Below are 18,681 nucleotides of genomic sequence, written 5' to 3'. Positions count from 1 at the left end.
GTTATCAGAAACTGTTCTCTCGTTTGGATGAACATCGTGACACGAAGAATAAGGGTGCAGAATGTTAATAAGGTTTATTTTATTCAAAAAGCTTCATAAATTTTGACATATAAAAGTTAAGAGACATTACTTTTCAGTAATCACTTCTACTTACGCTTCAATTAAGAAGATCTACTAATTGAGACGATACACGGTCTCTTTTACTACTTCGATAATGTGAACCCGCATCTTAGAGTAATATTTCAAAGTTTACTTTGCATAATAACTTGCAATAAATCCATATAGAACCGTGAGATAAGACATCATTTCCTCTGGATTACAAATGGTTCACGTATTTCTCAGGCCAGGTAAGGACCAGCCGTGGCGTCAGTCGTGAGTCCTTGCTGTGACCGCCGGTGTCCACGTGGCAGTCAGTGTGTTACGATTGGAACTGGATATTGGGATTATAGGAGGTCAGCGTGAATAATGGATGAAATGCATTTGGTGATATTAATAATAAGCATTTGTTTGTTAGCAGCCGGCCGGTGTGGCTAAGCGGTTAAAGGCGCTACAGTCTGGAACCGCATGACCGCTACGGTCGCAGGTTCGAATCCTTCCTCGGGCATGGATGATTGTGATGACCTTAGGTTAGTTTGGTTTAAGTGGTTCTACGTTCTAGGGGACTGATGACCTCAGAAGTTAAGTCCCATAGTGCTCAGAGCCATTTGAACCATTTTTTGCGTCAGCATACAACTATTACAGAAACAACAGAAACATAAAAAGAATACAAATGCAATGTTTTTAATACTGATCTTTACAGAAATGAAATTTACTGCATGTCGTGAAATAATCAGAAACTGACACAGAATTGGATGTGTAGATTCCATTGTTTATGTTTAAATAAATGTGTCAAGTTCTGACACTCTTGCAGTTTCTTGGCTCCTCTGGAAACAGCAGATGCCTTCAGTCAGCAGGTCAGCCATTTAGTCTCCACTCCCTCGCAGACGATTCAATCTGAGGCAACGGACTGGCAATACTCCTAGTTCCTGGGACAATCTGACAGGTATGGTTTACACTGACTCTTTGGTTTCACCACGTAAACTGCAACGAAGAGAAATGCGCTTTACTAAAGACAGGAAGTACAAAAATAACATAGCAGTTTAATTTTACTAGTGATAAGACAACGGTAAGCCTTCACCTTTTTTACATAGCGCGAATTTCACTGTCAGAATTGTGAGAAGATTATGATATGATCGTGTATGAGAGATAATGTGGGGTCACACAGTGTGCTATGTTACAGAGTTCCTATCCTTACTGGTACTATAGCAGACAGTTGGAAGATTGACGACGCGAATAAACCTGACTTATAGCGTATTTCGAAAGTTTAAGGATGTCACTAGAACCACATTCCTCTAGGAGGGTAACGCTCCTGGCATGCGAAGCATTCAGTAAGCAACACATGTATCCTGTGACGAGGCAAATGACGAGAACCTGAGGGATCTCGGTTTACTTTGCTGTGAACTGATCTGGCGACCCCTGAGTTTGTGATATGGAAATGGTCAGAACTGCCGTTCCCCAGTAACCGTAAAACTTTGTCGCACGTGAGCGATCTCATTGGAAATCTGCGGCTCACGAGACCATCGTAACCCTGGAACAATCCAACGTGACTGGAAGAAATGCGTTTACTCTGTCCTTCGTGTACACGTCAGCAACGGTATTCCGCCGTCCGAACGTTCGCCCAACCACTTGTAACAACCCGATTGTGGAACCCATAACGAACACCGTTTTGTTGCAAAAGGGAATAGAAAAGTCAGTTATCTTGACAGTGATGACAGCTACTGACAACATTATTTACTCACTACGCAGTTTATGTAAATATTAATGCTTCTCATAAAGAAAGAAGTGAATGAAAGAATATCATATGATACTAAACAGAAACCGTAAGGAAACAATTGAAGAAACTATTATTTACGAAGGTTAAATCGCAGACCATCAATTCACCAAAGATAACATTTATCCTAGAAAAGGGATGCAGCCGCATCAAGCTCTAAGTTCGCTGTGACTACAATGTAACTCGGCAATGGAGATGTTAGATTCAGTTCTCTCTTGTACTCTTGCAATAGTAGTATGCATGTTAAGCGTTACTAGATTGTTCTAAAACAGATCTGAAGATTAAAAGTTTTACGGTTGGAAGTATTAGTCAGAAGTCGGACAGAAGTAAAATCATCTTTACTGTTTAGACAGATAACGGGATAGATGATTGCTGATTTGTAATGGGACTTAGCCTTAGTGATACTTAACAGTCCCGAACATCAGAAGACACACAAAGACGCTCTTCGCTGACATAAACTCAATTATTAGAGTTGAACAGGCAACAGATAAACGCAATCACGAAGAACTTACAAGTGCACCGTGTTGTCAGAAGCTATCGTCAAAGTCAGAACTTCGGACGCTAAACGACGAAATTACCCTGCAGAAACTCTGAATGAATTCTGTACCCTTATCCATCACACAGAATGCCAAGTGTGGAGAGCGCAATATCACCAAAATGTTAATTGTTTTGAGACAGACCAAAAGTTTGCTGTGGGGAGACCTTTCATTTTCCCCAGCTCTAGAAGATTCACATTTTGTTAGAGTTTGAAGAATTATTCTCTTGAAATTGTGCCCATGATACTCTGCACGAACCCTGTGAAGTTACGGGCTTCTGCTTTGTGCGAGATGAGAGGCAACTTTCTGTTTATTGATCGTCCGCAGTATTATTGCACCTGGGACTAGGGCATTTCGGTCGGCTCATCATGAGTTTTAATTGTGCTATTTTGCTAGGACACAATGAGCAATTTCACAGTACAAGCACAGCTGTCCTGAAAACTTCGACAGAAGATGCGTTTTCCTTAACCACTGTTCTTGATGACTGCAATGTATCAGCCTGCTTACAGCAGTGGCCACGAAAAGACAAACTAAATAATGTCGTGTTTGTGTAGTAACAAACTTACTACACATGTAGATTTTACCTCTTCTTTTCTAGACATGTCCATCTACAGATTCATTATTTACCTCTCATGTAACAGCTACTCTCGTGGTAACCAAAACACATGCAGGCACAATTTCTAACTCAGTTGAAATCTTAAGTAGTACTACGACAACGCCACTTCCCTATCCTTTTTTCTAGATACTTTGGTCTGGCCTATGTAAAGTGCTTTTACCAGGTTCTTTTTTCACTGTTCATTGACTCCTAATTAAAATATGAGGCATGCTGCTATTTATAAATGCCTCAAATTTCGGACATTTTTTGCAATGGTTGTACTAGCGCACTGTGTCATCGTCTATAAGTAGCATATATTTCGTTCTGATATTACATTGTACATGTTAACCAAGTGAATGAGTGTGTGCCATAATTTAATGCTAGCATGATGTTTCCGATTAGATGTAGTCCAGAACGTTCACTTATCACTGCCCATGTTCACCCAATCCTACGTCTCTACATCAACGCGTCGCTAAATTTTAAACTTCGAAGCCTATTTCTACATGTTCCTAAACGTATGACGGGTATTGGTTATACACACTAATCCACTTTTCGGCCTTCTACAGGGTACGACGAAAAGTGTACGTTAGCTATCGATTTACAGTGTTTAACTTAGTGTAGGTTTGTGTACAACGCTGCCAACACATTGACTGTGAAAATTAAGCACACGCTATGGACCGCGGTACAGATGGCAACTTCCGTCGCCTGTTAAAATGTCTTTTCGTAAAATGCTGAAACTATAGCCCATTTCGAACTTGACGTCGCGTTACACGACATAATCCTCGTAAAAGAATTCAACGGTGTGTAGAAGTTAAAAACATGCAGTAGTTTTGCGGGGAAAGAAAGTTAGTGTAAAAGGTGGACTAAATATGAGCAGCAAATTCCTCTGAATGGTTTTGTTGGAGAATCATGAAGAGTTATAATTTCGTAATTTCGGTAAGGGCGTCCCTGGTCCTTGATGATTTGGTTTCATTCATGTTTTCACATTCACGGAAGAACCGTTGGCAAAATAAGATGCAAAACAGTCTAATGCTATCTTGTCAATCATGCACAGAAAATAGTAGTATTTGAATTAACTTACCTTTCGGTAGCTGGTTGTAGCAAGAATACAGCTTCAGGGAATTAGCATACAAGTAGAACTTGTTGTCTGCTGCGACACAAATGGTATCATCATCATCTTCCGTGTAGGACGACCTTCCCAGAAATCTATTCTCAGCCGTGATATTGCCGGTGCTTACTTCCTCATTCCCGATGCTGACGGTGGTCGTCCCTTCTGGTTGTCCGTAGACCTCCACCACTGCTACCAGCGCTGCAAAAGTCAATGATCGTAATCACAGATCTTTATTTCGTCTAATGGCTGTTAGTGCAACTCACCCACTTAGCACTACAACACAGCAGTGAGTACCGGGCGTGAGTCGTGCTTCGGTAGCTCAGTTGTTAGAGCACTTGCCCGCGAAAGGCAAAGGTCCCGAGTTCGAGTCTCGGCCGGGCACACAGTTTTAATCTGCCAGGAAGTTTCATATCAGCGCAAACTCCGCTGCAGAGTGAAAATCTCATTCTGGAAACATCCCCCAGGCTGTGGCTATGCCATGTCTCCGCAATATCCTTTCTTTCAGGAGTGCTAGTTCTGCTAGGTTCGCAGGAGTGCTTCTGTAAAGTTTGGAAGGTAGGAGACGAGTTACTGGCAGAAGTAAAGCTGTGAGTACCGGGCGTGAGTCGTGCTTCGGTAGCTCAGTTGGTAGAGCACTTGCCCGCGAAAGGCAAAGGTCCCGAATTCGAGTCTCGGTCGGGCACACAGTTTTAATCTGCCAGGAAGTTTCATATCAGCGCACACTCCGCTGCAGAGTGAATATCTCATTCGGGATGTCATGGATTATTTGAACTACAAAAGAGTAATACCAATACATCACAGCATGTACGTCACTCTAATCGTTAGTAACTTGAACTATCAAACGATAATTGGGGTTTGGCACAGGAGACACATGGCCTAGGAGAATCTGGCAGTTGCAATCCGTTCGACGAAAGTAGAATACTCTTGCCACTACAGCTGGTAGCGACAATGGCATAAGTGCAGTAGTACGATTGCCCCGACTAATTTATCCCTTGTTCTGAGTGTACCCTACCAAAATTACATACTTTCATTGAATAATGCTAAATGCTCTCCTGGCTATAAGCTAAATGCTGTAACTGGAAATCGCTACCCATAAGGTTGGTAATGGAATCCAATCTGTCCGCCTAACACCCCACACGGTAATTGGCTATGATGTATATAACTGAAAGATGGGTCATTTCTTGAACAGTCCGCTCGTCCCAGAAAATAAAAAAGAAAGAATCAACAGTGACATAGACGCTACGCTCATGTCGGACAAGTTCTCGCAATTAATTTCGTGCTCCATTATACAAATGCAATGGTCTTCCAAGTTCTTGTGGGATTGTTGTTATCTCACAACTAAATTGACAATAGTAGTACTTTACTCAATTATGTTTGCGAATGTTTCCCTTTCTAGTAAGGTTCTGCCCCACTAAAAGTTAGCCAGACATTTGGCTGAAAAAGTTGGGCTTTTCATTGGTTCTGACATCAAACAGTCCACTCTACCGTTTGTAGTAAGGAATGAAGAGTATTGAAGGAGCTGGAAGCAATTCTCTTTACGAGCATGTAGCTGATGTTTCACTGAAAAGCACAAATATCTCCAAGTGGATGACTCTCTAACAGTCTTTCACTTCTCATCAAGATAAAGAACGTAACTCATTAAAAACATTGTTCCTGTTACGTCTCCTGAAAATCACTTGTTTGAGAAGATTAATAGGTACCATTAGAATTTGTCTGTTTTTATGTTGCACTCAAATTAAATTTAGGTGCAAAGAAGTGACAGCCTTGCATGGAAAGTCTCACTTAACTTCTTGTGATGTTCCACATATTGTACGACTGAGGCATCACAGCTCTTTCACTATTTACGTTAAGTCCAATTTACTAGTACTTACACGGTTCCGTCACAGTAATGTGACCACCGCCTTTGTTCGGCATGAGCACGAGATAATCACTGACTGACGGTAGGGTGCAACATTAACAGTGGAGGCTGTGCCAGGCCGCCGCGGCGAACAGTGCAGTCTTTGTCATAATGCGGAAACAAAACTATTTATCTGACGTCCAAAAGGGTATGATAATTGTCTTCCCGGCCATAGGTGGATGCACGCCTCAGTTTGTAAACAGTTCAAGTGTCGCCCTGCTTAAAGTGTACTGCGTATGGCGAAACTGCACTATCCAAAACCGACAGCATGACCAGTGGGGCAGCATGGACCATAGATGACAGAGGTGACAATCAGCTGCGGAGATGTGTACGAATGAAACGGCATACAACAGTTGGGGAAAAGACAACCCTGATGAACCAAAGGGTTACCAACAGTGTCTGCTCAACAATCATCAAGCGAAAGCAAAGGGTTACCAACAGCGTCTGCTCAACAATCATCAAGCGAGAGTCGGTATTTTCCGGCGTCTACTGCAGGTGCCAGATTCGTACGCTTACGTCGACTGCTGTTCATTGGCGACGAAGGCTTGAAATTGCTGTCCAGTATCTTAACTGGACCTGTTTTGAGCTGCTTTTTTAGGCGAAAGACGTTTTATGCTCGATCGGTATAAGGCGGGTGGCGTGTACGGTGTGAAACGTCTCAATGCAAACAACCTGCAATGAGTGAGGGAGTGCTATGGTCTGGGAATGTATTCGTGTCGGTGATTCTTCATAACAGATGCCATAATTGATCCAAACTAATATGCGTTTGTGCTTTGTGACCCTGTCTACCCCTCCATACTGTTTAATGTTCTTCCTTACGATGGCATCTGCCAAGAAGACAAAGCATCCTCTCACTGCTGGATCTGTATATCTGCTCTTAATATGACTGGACATGTTTCCTTCTGTTCTTTGGAATGAGATCTCAATATAATAACTTTAGGGCTCCTGTACTTCTCTTTATACTCTGTGAACTAGTAATGTGTTTCCAGTAATTGCAGTTTGTTTTTATTATGCAGCAGGTTTTTTGGACACTTGTTGTCAGTTTCACTATGTTGTTTCCTGTAAATAATATAAGAGATTTTTCATTGTACTCGCTTTCTTCTATAGCGTCAATTATGTGTCCCCTATTTGACTTTCTAATTGTTTCATGATTCTCCCTCTGTTTTTTTGTTCATGCTACTTATTGTTTAACATTGTTTTTTATGCGCCTGCTCGTACTTATCTTTTACCTTCCTTTAATCCCTTTGATAGTAGTGTGTTTAGTTAGTGACTTGTAGCGCATTTTTCATTGCTGTTCATTACGGCAGCACCTCTTACGTTTGTAAGTCTCTCATATAGCTTAAAAGAAACTTCTGAAATGAAACACATGAGAAAATTTTTCAGTCAGCACACCAAAACATTTCATAGAGGCAACGAAGAACGTGACGTCTTGTGTTACAATTCAGTGTACACAAACAAACACTGAGAATGCAGTGTTACGCACGAGTCAATCTGTGTATTGTGAAGGCGGCATGATATGCGTAAGTAGATATTCCAAAAATATTATCCTAAATAGCAGAACCTACATTTCAAGATTTACATTTTCTAGTTTTTTAATTGCAATGAGGACTTGAACAGACGACCGTATGGAAAGAATCGTTCAATATCACACACACAGAGGAATGATCTAAAACTTATGTTGCTTCCTGCAACACTCTAAATTGACTATTGTCCTAAGTCAGCAAAACGTAAATGGTGCGGTACCTTTTTTGTTGCATGAATAAGGCTGGAGTCCTCTTTTCACCATTCCTTCAAGAAGTTTTGAATGCGCATTCCAGTATGTATTACATCTTAGCGTCATGCTTCTTTATTTCTCAAGTGTAAAAGGTTAGCAACACCAGTCACAAGCTCTCAAAATTCATATAGTTATTAAATGATTGAAACTGGTGCCACAGGCTGGATTTGCATGAGACCGCTCTGGACAATATTTCTGACAAATTCTATAAGCTCATTTCATTCCATTTCTCACAAGTACCTCCAGCATTTTAGTTACAGAAGTGACTAATAGGGAAATCTCTTACATGACCTGGTAACAGACCCAAAGTTCACGAATCATTTATTGTGAATGAGAAGTTCAGTGATCTTTGGGCTGATACAAATTCAACGGCTTCTGGTGTCAAAAGAATGTTACTGGAGATAGGAAAGCATTCGACCTCAGCGGAAATATCAGCAATTTAACTGCAGCGTATTTTAGCTGTCAAGATCGAATGTTCAGCTCCTTTAATGGCGAGGGTGTGAAGCACAAAATGGTCAATTCTAGGAGTATTTGCAAACGGTATCTTAGACCTGTATGTGCCTTAAAAGGTTCAGAGAAATGCAAAGACCCGTCACAGTTCGAGTGATACGTTACTACGTTTCTGTCAAAACAATAAGAGATTCAATATACGTTTAAAAGAGTTCGGGGCCTTGTTAAAAGCAAAACCTGAAAGCAGCCATGAGATTTGAATTAGACAGTCACTAGCTGATCTGACAAAAAATCTTAACATGTATTGGTAAAGTATATACATGTACTTCACTTATTAAGTCACTCTTTGACCGTACAGTCACCCTCGCCACAAATCAAGGAGAGTCGGTCGAAGTACTGATTTTGCTTTTCCGAAACTGTTTCATCGCGGAAGGTGGATTCACTGAGTTGACTCAAAAGACCCACCTAGTCGACATTCACGTAATTGATCAAGCAATATAAACTAAAACGACTCAGTAGTGGAAAGGTATCTGGATGTGAGAAAATGTCTTCAAAGTCCTATATACAACTTTCTCCCCTTCCAGCAGAAGTTAATCGTAGGTCGAAAGAGTGAAAAAGCATTCCAAGCGACTCGAAAAAAGCACACATGATTGAATGCCTAACTCGTTGTCGTTGCAGAACCCCTTTTATACCCACGTATGACGACCGTTTTGGAGGAATGAAGTGTCCTCCGTAAGAAACCAAATTGATTCAGCAAACTGTAGTCTTATGGTACTCATTAACGCGGAATCACAGTATGGACAATGTCGCCCACATCGAAGCCTCGTTCCTTGAGTTATTCCAAACAACATACTATACAGTTCCGAAATGTCATTTAGTGGACAACGTACGAGGATACCGGATAGCCTGCCGCCGTGGCCAAGCGGTTCTATGCGCTTCAGTCCGGAACCGCGCGACTGCTACAGTCACAGGTTCGAATCCTGTCTCGGGAGTCGATGTGTGTGATCTCTTTAGGTTAGTTAGGTTTAAGTAGTTCTAAGTTCTAGGGATGTTAAGTACCATAGTGCTCAGAGGCATTTGAACCATTTTGAGTACCCGATATCAGACCTGATTTATGATTATATTCGGTAATTCACTTCAGAAATAATTCAACAGAACTCTCTTAATGGATCAAAAGTGATAGTCGGAAAGAAGCTGTGATATGTCTATAACTGTTCACACTATACACAGTGTAGAAGTATTCCATAGTCTGGGAGGTAATAGTTTGGATGAAAACACAAGCAAAATATCCAGAAGTCATGAGCTCTAAGATCCATACTTTTAGAGCTATGTGTACTTGGTGATACTGTAAAACGTATTCACAGTTCATTGCGAGTGCAGCAAATACCTTAATTCTAACAGAACCGGTGCGTATTTTGAGCAACTTACGAAAAACATTGTCGTCTTTTCCCTGTAATTGCCAGAAAATTGAAGCCAGCTGTTTCACAAGGAAAACACCAAACTCCATTTTGATCACAAATGCAGGTCGTATGTAATAGCTTGTAAAACTACGACACAGTACCACACGTATTTTCCAGCTACTTAATTTCATATGTTTAAAACCATTTTTGAAACTGTATGTACTTGAGAATTCCATCGTAAATGAGATTGTAATATATGCTGGAAGAATAAATAACAAATAATTAAAGTTGTAGTAAATACTCTGGCAATATCAGGGATGTTATATTTGTATGAAACATGTCATACATTTCATGTCACGATAATATCACAAGCGTAAGAACGCGCGAGTGGTGCGTTGCGTACAATGTGCGTTGTTGTACAGACGTGTGTCTTTGGGCAGAAATGACAAATTGTGCGAGAAATGGTGTTGTAATAAGTGGGAAGGTAGGATATAAGTGAGGGACCACGTGTATGTGAGTAGTACATGGTCCAAGAAAATATTTAGCATTAACGAAAAAAGCAGTATGGGCCAAGTTTATTCTAGCTTATCGCTAATCAAAAAGAGGCTACTGTCTATACTGACTATTATAATAAGCATTACATCGTTGTGCAAGCAAATCATCGCAAAGTGAGATCATACAGAAGTTTTATAGCTGTGTTATACGCATGCCAGTGGAATAGTAGCTTTCTTGGAACACTAGAATTGTCTAGTCACACCAGTCTTTACTGACCCAACGCGTTAACCATCAACGTAGTCGTATCCTCTCATCATAACTTCCGAGAAAGCCACAAGTGAAGAATATAGTTAAAAGAAAAAAGGGTCCGTTAAATTGACAACTCATTTTGAATCAAGTGGTCATTGTAATAGAAAGCTGTAATAACTACGGTTCTATATGGTGCAGCACTGCTATGGTAACGCAGACAATCAGTTGAAACGAATAGTGATACAAGCGCAATACACGTTTGAGTGACAAAAGTAAACTGGCTATCTTGTAGTCTAAGCAATTTTTTCTGATTTTATGTTGTGTTCTGAAAATGACATATCTCTACACAACATTAGTTTTGGCAAGAGGTTGTTGCCATGAAGGATAGATTCTACGGCACTATTCGAATAGTATCTGATAAAGAATTAACTGCTTCCGGTCACGACTAAATATTTTCAAAGAGACAGCATTATCGTGGTTTGTGTGACGCATTACAGTTTCTATGCAGTGTTGCTGGTCGCAATTAAAATATTTATTAAAATAATTTGATCACAGATTAAGATCTTTTGTGTTTATTTTACGCGTGTTATTTACATCTAACCTCGCGCGGGGGTTTCTGTTAATTTACCGCATTACCTTTGTTGTCCAGTATTTACGTGAATTCAGTGTCATTAGCTATTTACCAAATGTAGCTTTCAATCGTTTTGGAGATGGGAAACCTTTTATTCTGATTTCTAAATTCGTTCAGACAACCTCCCAAGGTAAGGCTGCCACTCGTTGCCTTCCTTTTTTTTTACTTTTCTATCGTTCTTGTACACAGCAAACACTCATGCAGTAGCGATAGGGTTGTAACTGTCAAAATTCCGTCGGTAAGCATCGATCTTCGATTTAGACGCTTTGTTCATATTTATTCTGCAACAGTTTTATACACAAGAGAGTATACGTGAGTAATATGTTATGATACAACAAGAATGTAATGTGGTCGCACTGGATTACTCAGTTGCATACTGCACTCTGTTGATGATTCGATACAGCAAACAGCTTACAGTAGACGAGATAAGCTTCATAATAGCGAAGATTACGAAGTGCTCATTCGAAATAAGCCATGCATTATAAAGTCTATTGGCTTCTTTTTTTTTTTTTTTCTTTTGGTCATACAACCATCTTTCAAAACATTGAAAATTTTTTTTGCACCCTCTACGTAAAACGACGAAAACTCTACAAGATATCTCACGGACGGCACTGATGTCTGTAGCGAGGTTGCTGCGTTAAAACACTGTAGGGAAATAGAAACCTGCAGAAGATCGATTATTGTTTGAGGTGCTGGTAGTTGAAATTGAAGGTAATTAAGAATAAAGCACAGCGCATAAACACGTGAAAAAACCCACAACACTTCATTTACACTATTGGCGAAAATTCACTGAAACCAGGAAATACCTAGGAGTAATTGCCCGAAGAGACCTCAAGTGGAACGACCAAATAAAACTGGCTGCAGGAAAAGCAGTTGCGAGTGTGAGAGTTATTGGAAACTTCTTAATGAAATGAAATTCATCCACGAAAGAAATGGTTCTCAAAGCACAATGTCTGTAGGTTCTTGTGTACTTCTCGTCCGCCTTGAATCGATAGGACAGACTGAGAAGATAGAGAAGACGAAGAATGATTCTTTTGTTTAGTATGTGCGGGGGCTTTACGAATATGCTGAACGAGCTCAACCTCCTCATCGTCAAACTGATATTTCAAACTGTAACAAGATTACTACGGCTGTACCTACAATATATACATATTGTACTTATTTACGTGATATTGGTTATCAGCTTTTATCTCTAATTTTGTAAAATGTTTGTATGATTGTCTTTGCATCTATTATCTTGATACTCGCTACGATTCCTAGTTTGCTTCTCATGGGTGTATAAGAACTAGAAGAACTAGTCAGCCATACTGTACATTTGTAATTACTTGGGTCTTACTCTAAAATCATTCAAACTTTTCATATAGGCAACACAAACACCTTTCGTCAACTATCTATGAAGTACCATTGCTCGCGAGCAAAGGATATGAATAAATCTTCTTAGAACACTCCCTACCCTTTAAGGTGTTTTCTATTCCGAACTTTACGTCGCCAATTGCTGCAATAAAATGTACTTCCTTGACTCTAGAAATAACTTTTCACACTGATTAATACATGAGAAATCACCTAAAATGGAGGTAAGATAAAGATGTTTATCGTGAATGAAAGTTTATAAATTCTGTCAATACTTACCAGCAACTGCTCGATGCGATATATTTTCCTTTATATATGTTTTGACACACGATGGCGTCATTGAATGTTATCCTTAAGTTTCCTTCCGATTTTCCGTTCCGTGAACTGTGGTTGCAGCAACTAGCAGCAGATTGACTTTCCTTGTACTTGAAAGGATCTGTTATCGTTCGCTGTGTCATACTTACTATCAACATTACAACTATAGCATTCAATAAAACTGGTTACCATACTGAGTCGTTTACTTTGCTTCTTTTTTCCTTTCCTTCTTTTTGCGTTGCGTGTCACTGTAGTAGAGGCGAGGAAACGAAACGACCGGTGTCCACTGCCACGGCTCAGCAAACAATTGAGTTGATATTTTCACACTCGTCTTATTGGCAATACTTGTTCAATCCGCAATGACAAGACCAATTTCTATTAAAGCGAGTTTCTAGAAATTGCTTATAATACATTTTAACAGTAGTACAACTCAGTTTAGGTACAGATTCGAAACGAATATTTTTTTCTTTCAATAAAGCCTATTTTTTAATGCAGTACGGCTCGAACCCTGATGAAAGGAGGTGAACAAATGTTAGTGATCGTTTATATCGTTCATCGAGCAGTCTAAAGAGCTTTCCATTTTGAAGAGGAAACACTTGTGTCTAGAGGTTTGTATACTTAAGAACTTAAGTACCTAGATACTACAGTCTAGTTACCAATCTTAGAATTACATGAGGGAGTGTACTCTAGAGACTACCGAAGCAGTTTCCACAATCTTCTAATTTTTTTATTGTTCTTAGACGTAAGGTTGTGTTTTTGCAGCATTTGTAATTATTTCGAGATCTACACGTTTAAGTCCTATATAATACATTAAATCTATTTGAAATATATGGTCAATTCCTTAGTTACAGACTATTATGCCAAGTTATACATACATACTGCACTAGATTAATTTTGGAAGTACTATATCGCATGGGCACTTAAAATTCTCCTCCTTAAAAAATCATGTTGTGTGTAACGGATAACAAGCCGACGCCTTCTGTAGACACTAGTCGTCATATGAAACACCAGACGAGCATTATTTGTTAGGATTGAGTCTAGGTACACAATTAAAACGAAAATGGCAAATATTTGCTATAACTCTAGAGAAAGGGCACACAAAGGCTCTTAGGAAAGACATCCTACGTAAAGTATTGACGGTTACGGAATGCTGCGTCGGTCGTTCGCCTTAATAAGAAATAATTTAACAGAGGACAATGTTGTGACTTGGAAAATGGGAAATCCTTGAATTTGGCGGAGAAAAGTTTGTAATGCAGGAAGAGACTGGAGCACAAAAAAGTGGACGAGTAATAAGAAAATATTTTAAAGACCAGATACCCAGATGGCTAGAAGCGAAAGTGTGTAAATTGTTTCGAATTACAACCTTGTCCTTGGCTCTTCTGGTAGAGGGAAAGTCACACAAGGAAAGACTTACAGAGAAAAAGACGATTCTTCACTTCTCACTAACACCTCCTCAGAGGTACACAGACGTACTCAACATGAGAAATGTTTAATTGTTTTGGGTTTTAGTGTAAATGGCATATTAGTTATATATGTAGTACATTCTATCATGTGAAAAAATTATGTCACATTGTCCTTAGGACAATGAAGTGAAAAAACTTTTTTAATGCATTTAACCTCTCATTTTGCAATAAAAGACATAATGTCTGGTGGGATACCGCAATCACTGGTTATACAATGTTACTTATAATCCGTCTTGATTGCAAAAATATTTATTCACATGACTGGTTAGAGGAGAAACTCGTCTATACACAGCAACCTTCACATGCTACGTCCTGTAACCGAAATTTGCAGATCTGAAGATGGTTCTAGAGGCACCGAAGCCGGCCACGTGAATTAACATTTTTGGAACCTCGTGCACAGAGATGTTGCGAGCCATACAGAGCTAAGATAATGATCAATTTCAGTTGCACTGCACTTCCCCAAAGGTGTTGTAACAAGACAATTGTCCCTTCGCTCTTCCTATAACTAGCGAAGAAGTATGAAGAACAATTCACATAGCTTCACAGTGTAGAGATGCTGCAAACAGCAAACTACGATATCAGTTTATGGTTTCACGTATCCTGTTACCATTTACGTTCCTACTGCTTCTTTCGAATACTTATATACTTATTATCTTTTTATCAGTGGTCTCAGAAAGACTTTTGGAGAGATTTTCTCCGTTAGTAAGGCCATTTTTTTTTTGAGTGACTTCACGAAGAAGATGAAATTAATAACATTGAAAATAAAGTAAACAAAACAGTTTGATGATAGTTTGACTGTTAACTGGAACTAATCATGAGAGGCGACATTCTGTTAAGTGGTACTGAAGACAAATCGTCATAAAGAACGGTAAAGCCTTTCTCACTTCGATTGGAGAAATACCAAATCTCATTCTATCACTTCTCTTTAAACATCGTGAAGATTTAGTTTATGGCTTTAGGCGCAAACCAGCGTGGTTCCCTTAAAAAAAAAGACGCCTTTCATTTCCCACCACGTCCTTATTCGAGCTTGTGTTACAATTCTGACGACATAGTTATCTTTCCACATGACGTGCTTGCTGCTGCACAAAAATATACTTCGATATCGAGTTCTTTTCCTCTGCCGCCTTCTTTCTAATGGACAGCTATCACGAGTGTATGAACGGTCGTAGACAAAATTAAATGTTGATTTTTGAGCTTCTACATATTTTTCAATCGTTAGCTGATTCGTGGCGGTGATACAGACAGATCAATTTATTTCATGACTAAAAATGTAGCCACCAATATCGTAAAACTGACTTCGGTTAGGAGTAAACCTGTTACAAGAACGAGGAAAGCAAAAAGCCCGAAAGAATGTGTGTAAATGATAATCTGTGAAGACAGCCGCTTGAAATCTGTTCCGTCGCCGGCGAATCAGCCACTTTGGGCTCTTCCTCAAGCTGAAAATTCCGGTATGATCTCGAGTTCTCTGAACAGTCTGTCGCACCACACTGGCACTTCTCTTCTGGAAATACCTCGTACTCTGTAACAAATAAGTGGACAGATGTGTCAACAAAGATGAACTCTGTGAAAACTTCTGCAGAGGTCTTGTTATTTACTGTTGTTACAGCAAATGTCAGACTCTCCCTTTCCCACAGAGCACACGCAGTTCTACTCCTACAGCCCCTGCAGAACATGAACAGGAAGTCACGAATGTAGACTTTCTTTGACTGCATCCCTATTACCAGTATAGTATCCATTTTGTTGATGAGCTTTAACTGCTTCATCTTTGCCTGATTAGTAAACAAAGTGACGTGCTACTTTTCTACTTTTTACTAACAAGGCACAGCTTTGACAACGAATTTTCGGAAACGCACAAAATCATGTATAAAATAACAAATGGTTCAAATGCCTCTGAGCACTATGGGACTTAATATCTCTGGTCATCAGTCCCCTAGAACCCAGAACTACTTAAACCTAACTAACCTAAGGACATCACACACATCCACGCCCGAGGCAGGATTCGAACCTGCGACCGTAGCGGTCTCGCGGTTCAAGACTGAGGCGCCTAGAACCGCACGGCCACACTAGCCGGCTATAAAATAACACCCGATCACGGAAAAACCAGTGGTCTGTGTAATTTCCATGCAAAACGCTGCATTCTACAAAGAGTAGTATTTTAGTAGAGAGAAATAAAGTTGCAAGATTTAAGTGAAAGGTAAATAGGGAACTGGAAGAATTTTAACACGTAATTCAATGACGACAGTATAACATGAATTTTCAGTCAACAGTGCAAAAATACTCTGCCTAAAGTAATCATATAGCTCAAAACACACATATCCTACACACCTGATAGTGCTTATACTAATCCTCATTCTGCAGATGCTGGAGTGGTTAAAACAATGCGGACTAGAACAAAGTCAACACCTGAAATAAATCCACGTTACTATATTCAATATCACTTACGTATTCATTCAGTCCAACAACAAAAGTGACATTAATTACTTAATTACATTTCTAAATGATGATGTGGGTATGTCAGTGTCAAACAGGCATTTCACCATGTATAGTGCAAGTTGATTGTACATAATAGAGCAAAGGTATATTGACAAACGTATGTGAATCTTCGCTTGTGTTTTGGAACATTGTACTCTTACATAATCAGCAATCCTTCTGATGTAGAGCTTATATTGGTGAAAGATGTAACCACCAAGAGATGGTGGTCTTTTGTGGATTTTAGTGGAATATCTTCAGCATAAGATCTTTGCTTGGAAAAGTTGCACCTCGACGAGTGCGATGCGTCTACCCTCACCATCAATTATGCAGCAACACGCTCTTTCCACTTGCTGCGAGTTCGCCAAGGACTAAAGTTAGATATCGTTTCATGTTGATCTTTGGTCCTTGTTCTACTTTTGCTTGCCTCCGCATGAATGTTTCGTGGGCAGGTTGTTTCAAGTTCCTTTGAAACATATGGGGCAATAGTGTCTTTTGTCTCTTGAAACCAGATGTACAACTTGTTTACTAATCAGTCTGTCATTGATAATATCATATCAATTGTGTATCTGTGGGTAGAGCATGACAGTGTTGAGGGTGAAGACATTTCGTACTGGAATTGGATTTGGTCATTGTTCCAAACATTTTCTCTCTCCACATTCTGCTCTCCCATAAAGACGTTCACTTCATCCACAAACTGTTGTGTCATCTGACGTATACTATTAATGTCTTCTTTGTCTTTCTGTGTGACAAATGTTGTAAAATGCCTAGATGAAATGCGATACTCAGCTTTAAGACGTCGCTAATGGCATTCGAAGCTTTGAAATTGTCCAATTTATCCATTTTAGACGTTTCTAGTGCCCACATCTGCAGGTGCCAACAGTGAACTGTAGATCCATACGACCTCTCTCTATCAAATTGTGATACCACATGCTCTGTCAGAGTTTCTAATTGGGACAGTCTGTTTTCTTTAAAACGATGTTTAGCTGCCTTTCACTAGCCGCACAATTTACAATTTATCGGTAATTTGATTTACTTTCAATGGGCCTATAGTGTCTCACTAGTATGCTACAGGAATTAAAGACACGACTCCCACAGCCTTCTTCTGTGTTTTCTAGTAGGCTGTCATCAATATCATCTATTACACTGGATTTCGACGGATTGCTTGTAAATAGATCACACTCACTTTGACTACACTGTTGTTGTAGGTCTAGAGATGAACGTCGTGTACTGTTCGGATAGCCACCTCAGGTTCAGGTTCTTCCTGTCCTTAAAAATCAGTATCCCTGTCTTTATATTTTATGTTTAACATCTTTAACTCACATCCACTAGATTTATACAGGTGTGGAATCGTTAAATAACTTAGCTCTCCCAGATTGTTTTAGATTTAATTTCTCTGTGAAGTTTAATGGTGTGTACAATAAAATAACGGACAACGCTATGAAAATATATACTGTACTAATTGAAATGAAATTCATATCACCAAGATTGTCATAACACGAAAGTCGATTTTAGTAAAACATAAAGTATCTGTAAAAACAGCGTGGCGGCATTAGATTCAATTATTATGGTATTATTTATTCTGGGCACTGAAACAAACTGTGTTTACTTGCTTTCCCATGTCACAATGAACTTGTACGCTAATGTGGAATGCTACAAATAAAATAAATAGAAGTTCCATATTGATATTTCAATTTAACTTATTTTAGCTGTGACACAAAACGGATAAAAGTTTATCCTCCACCGAGACTGTAATCAGGAACCAAAGCAGACACCCTTCCCTGGCAACCAACTTACTCATAGCTAGCGAAATTTTTACTACATTGTGCTCTATCTTACTCCTCCACTCCTGGCTTCGAAGGATAGTCTCAGAACGTAAAAGACAAGATTAATTGCAGTTTCCAAGTCACATGATTTCCAGGGGCTCAAAACCGTAAGTAGATAACATTATTTCACACATTATGTGAAAATCACTCGTATTATTTGAGGCAATTCTTACAAAAATATCAAGTGATATGTGTAGGCAAATTCTGTGTCATTCATGAAGTAACTTGTTGGTCACACGATTGCCAAACA

General features: G+C 39.5%; 1 protein-coding gene across 2 annotated transcripts in view; it reads right to left on the bottom strand.

Annotated features, from left to right (window-relative positions):
• Positions 1 to 924: 924 nt before the first annotated feature.
• LOC124595003 overlaps positions 925 to 18,681 on the bottom strand; it is a 36,154-nt gene continuing 18,397 nt past the window's right edge. Inside the window, exons 1-2 of one of the 2 annotated variants that reach the window (XR_006978170.1) lie at positions 4,083 to 4,317; positions 925 to 1,080 (exon numbers count right to left, since the gene is read on the bottom strand). Coding sequence is in view for 1 of the 2 variants with exons in the window: in XM_047133550.1 (XP_046989506.1) it covers positions 1,019 to 1,080 (62 nt within the window). In the remaining variant the exon portion in view is untranslated. Of the gene's footprint in view, positions 1,081 to 4,082; positions 4,318 to 18,681 lie in introns of those variants that run through there. The other variant, XM_047133550.1, reaches the window with a different exon arrangement.

Source organism: Schistocerca americana, chromosome 2 (genome assembly GCF_021461395.2).
Source record: "Schistocerca americana isolate TAMUIC-IGC-003095 chromosome 2, iqSchAmer2.1, whole genome shotgun sequence".
Taxonomy (NCBI): Eukaryota; Metazoa; Arthropoda; class Insecta; order Orthoptera; family Acrididae; genus Schistocerca; species Schistocerca americana.
Note: the sequence above shows the minus strand (reverse complement) of the source record. Positions and strands in the feature narration are given on the sequence as shown.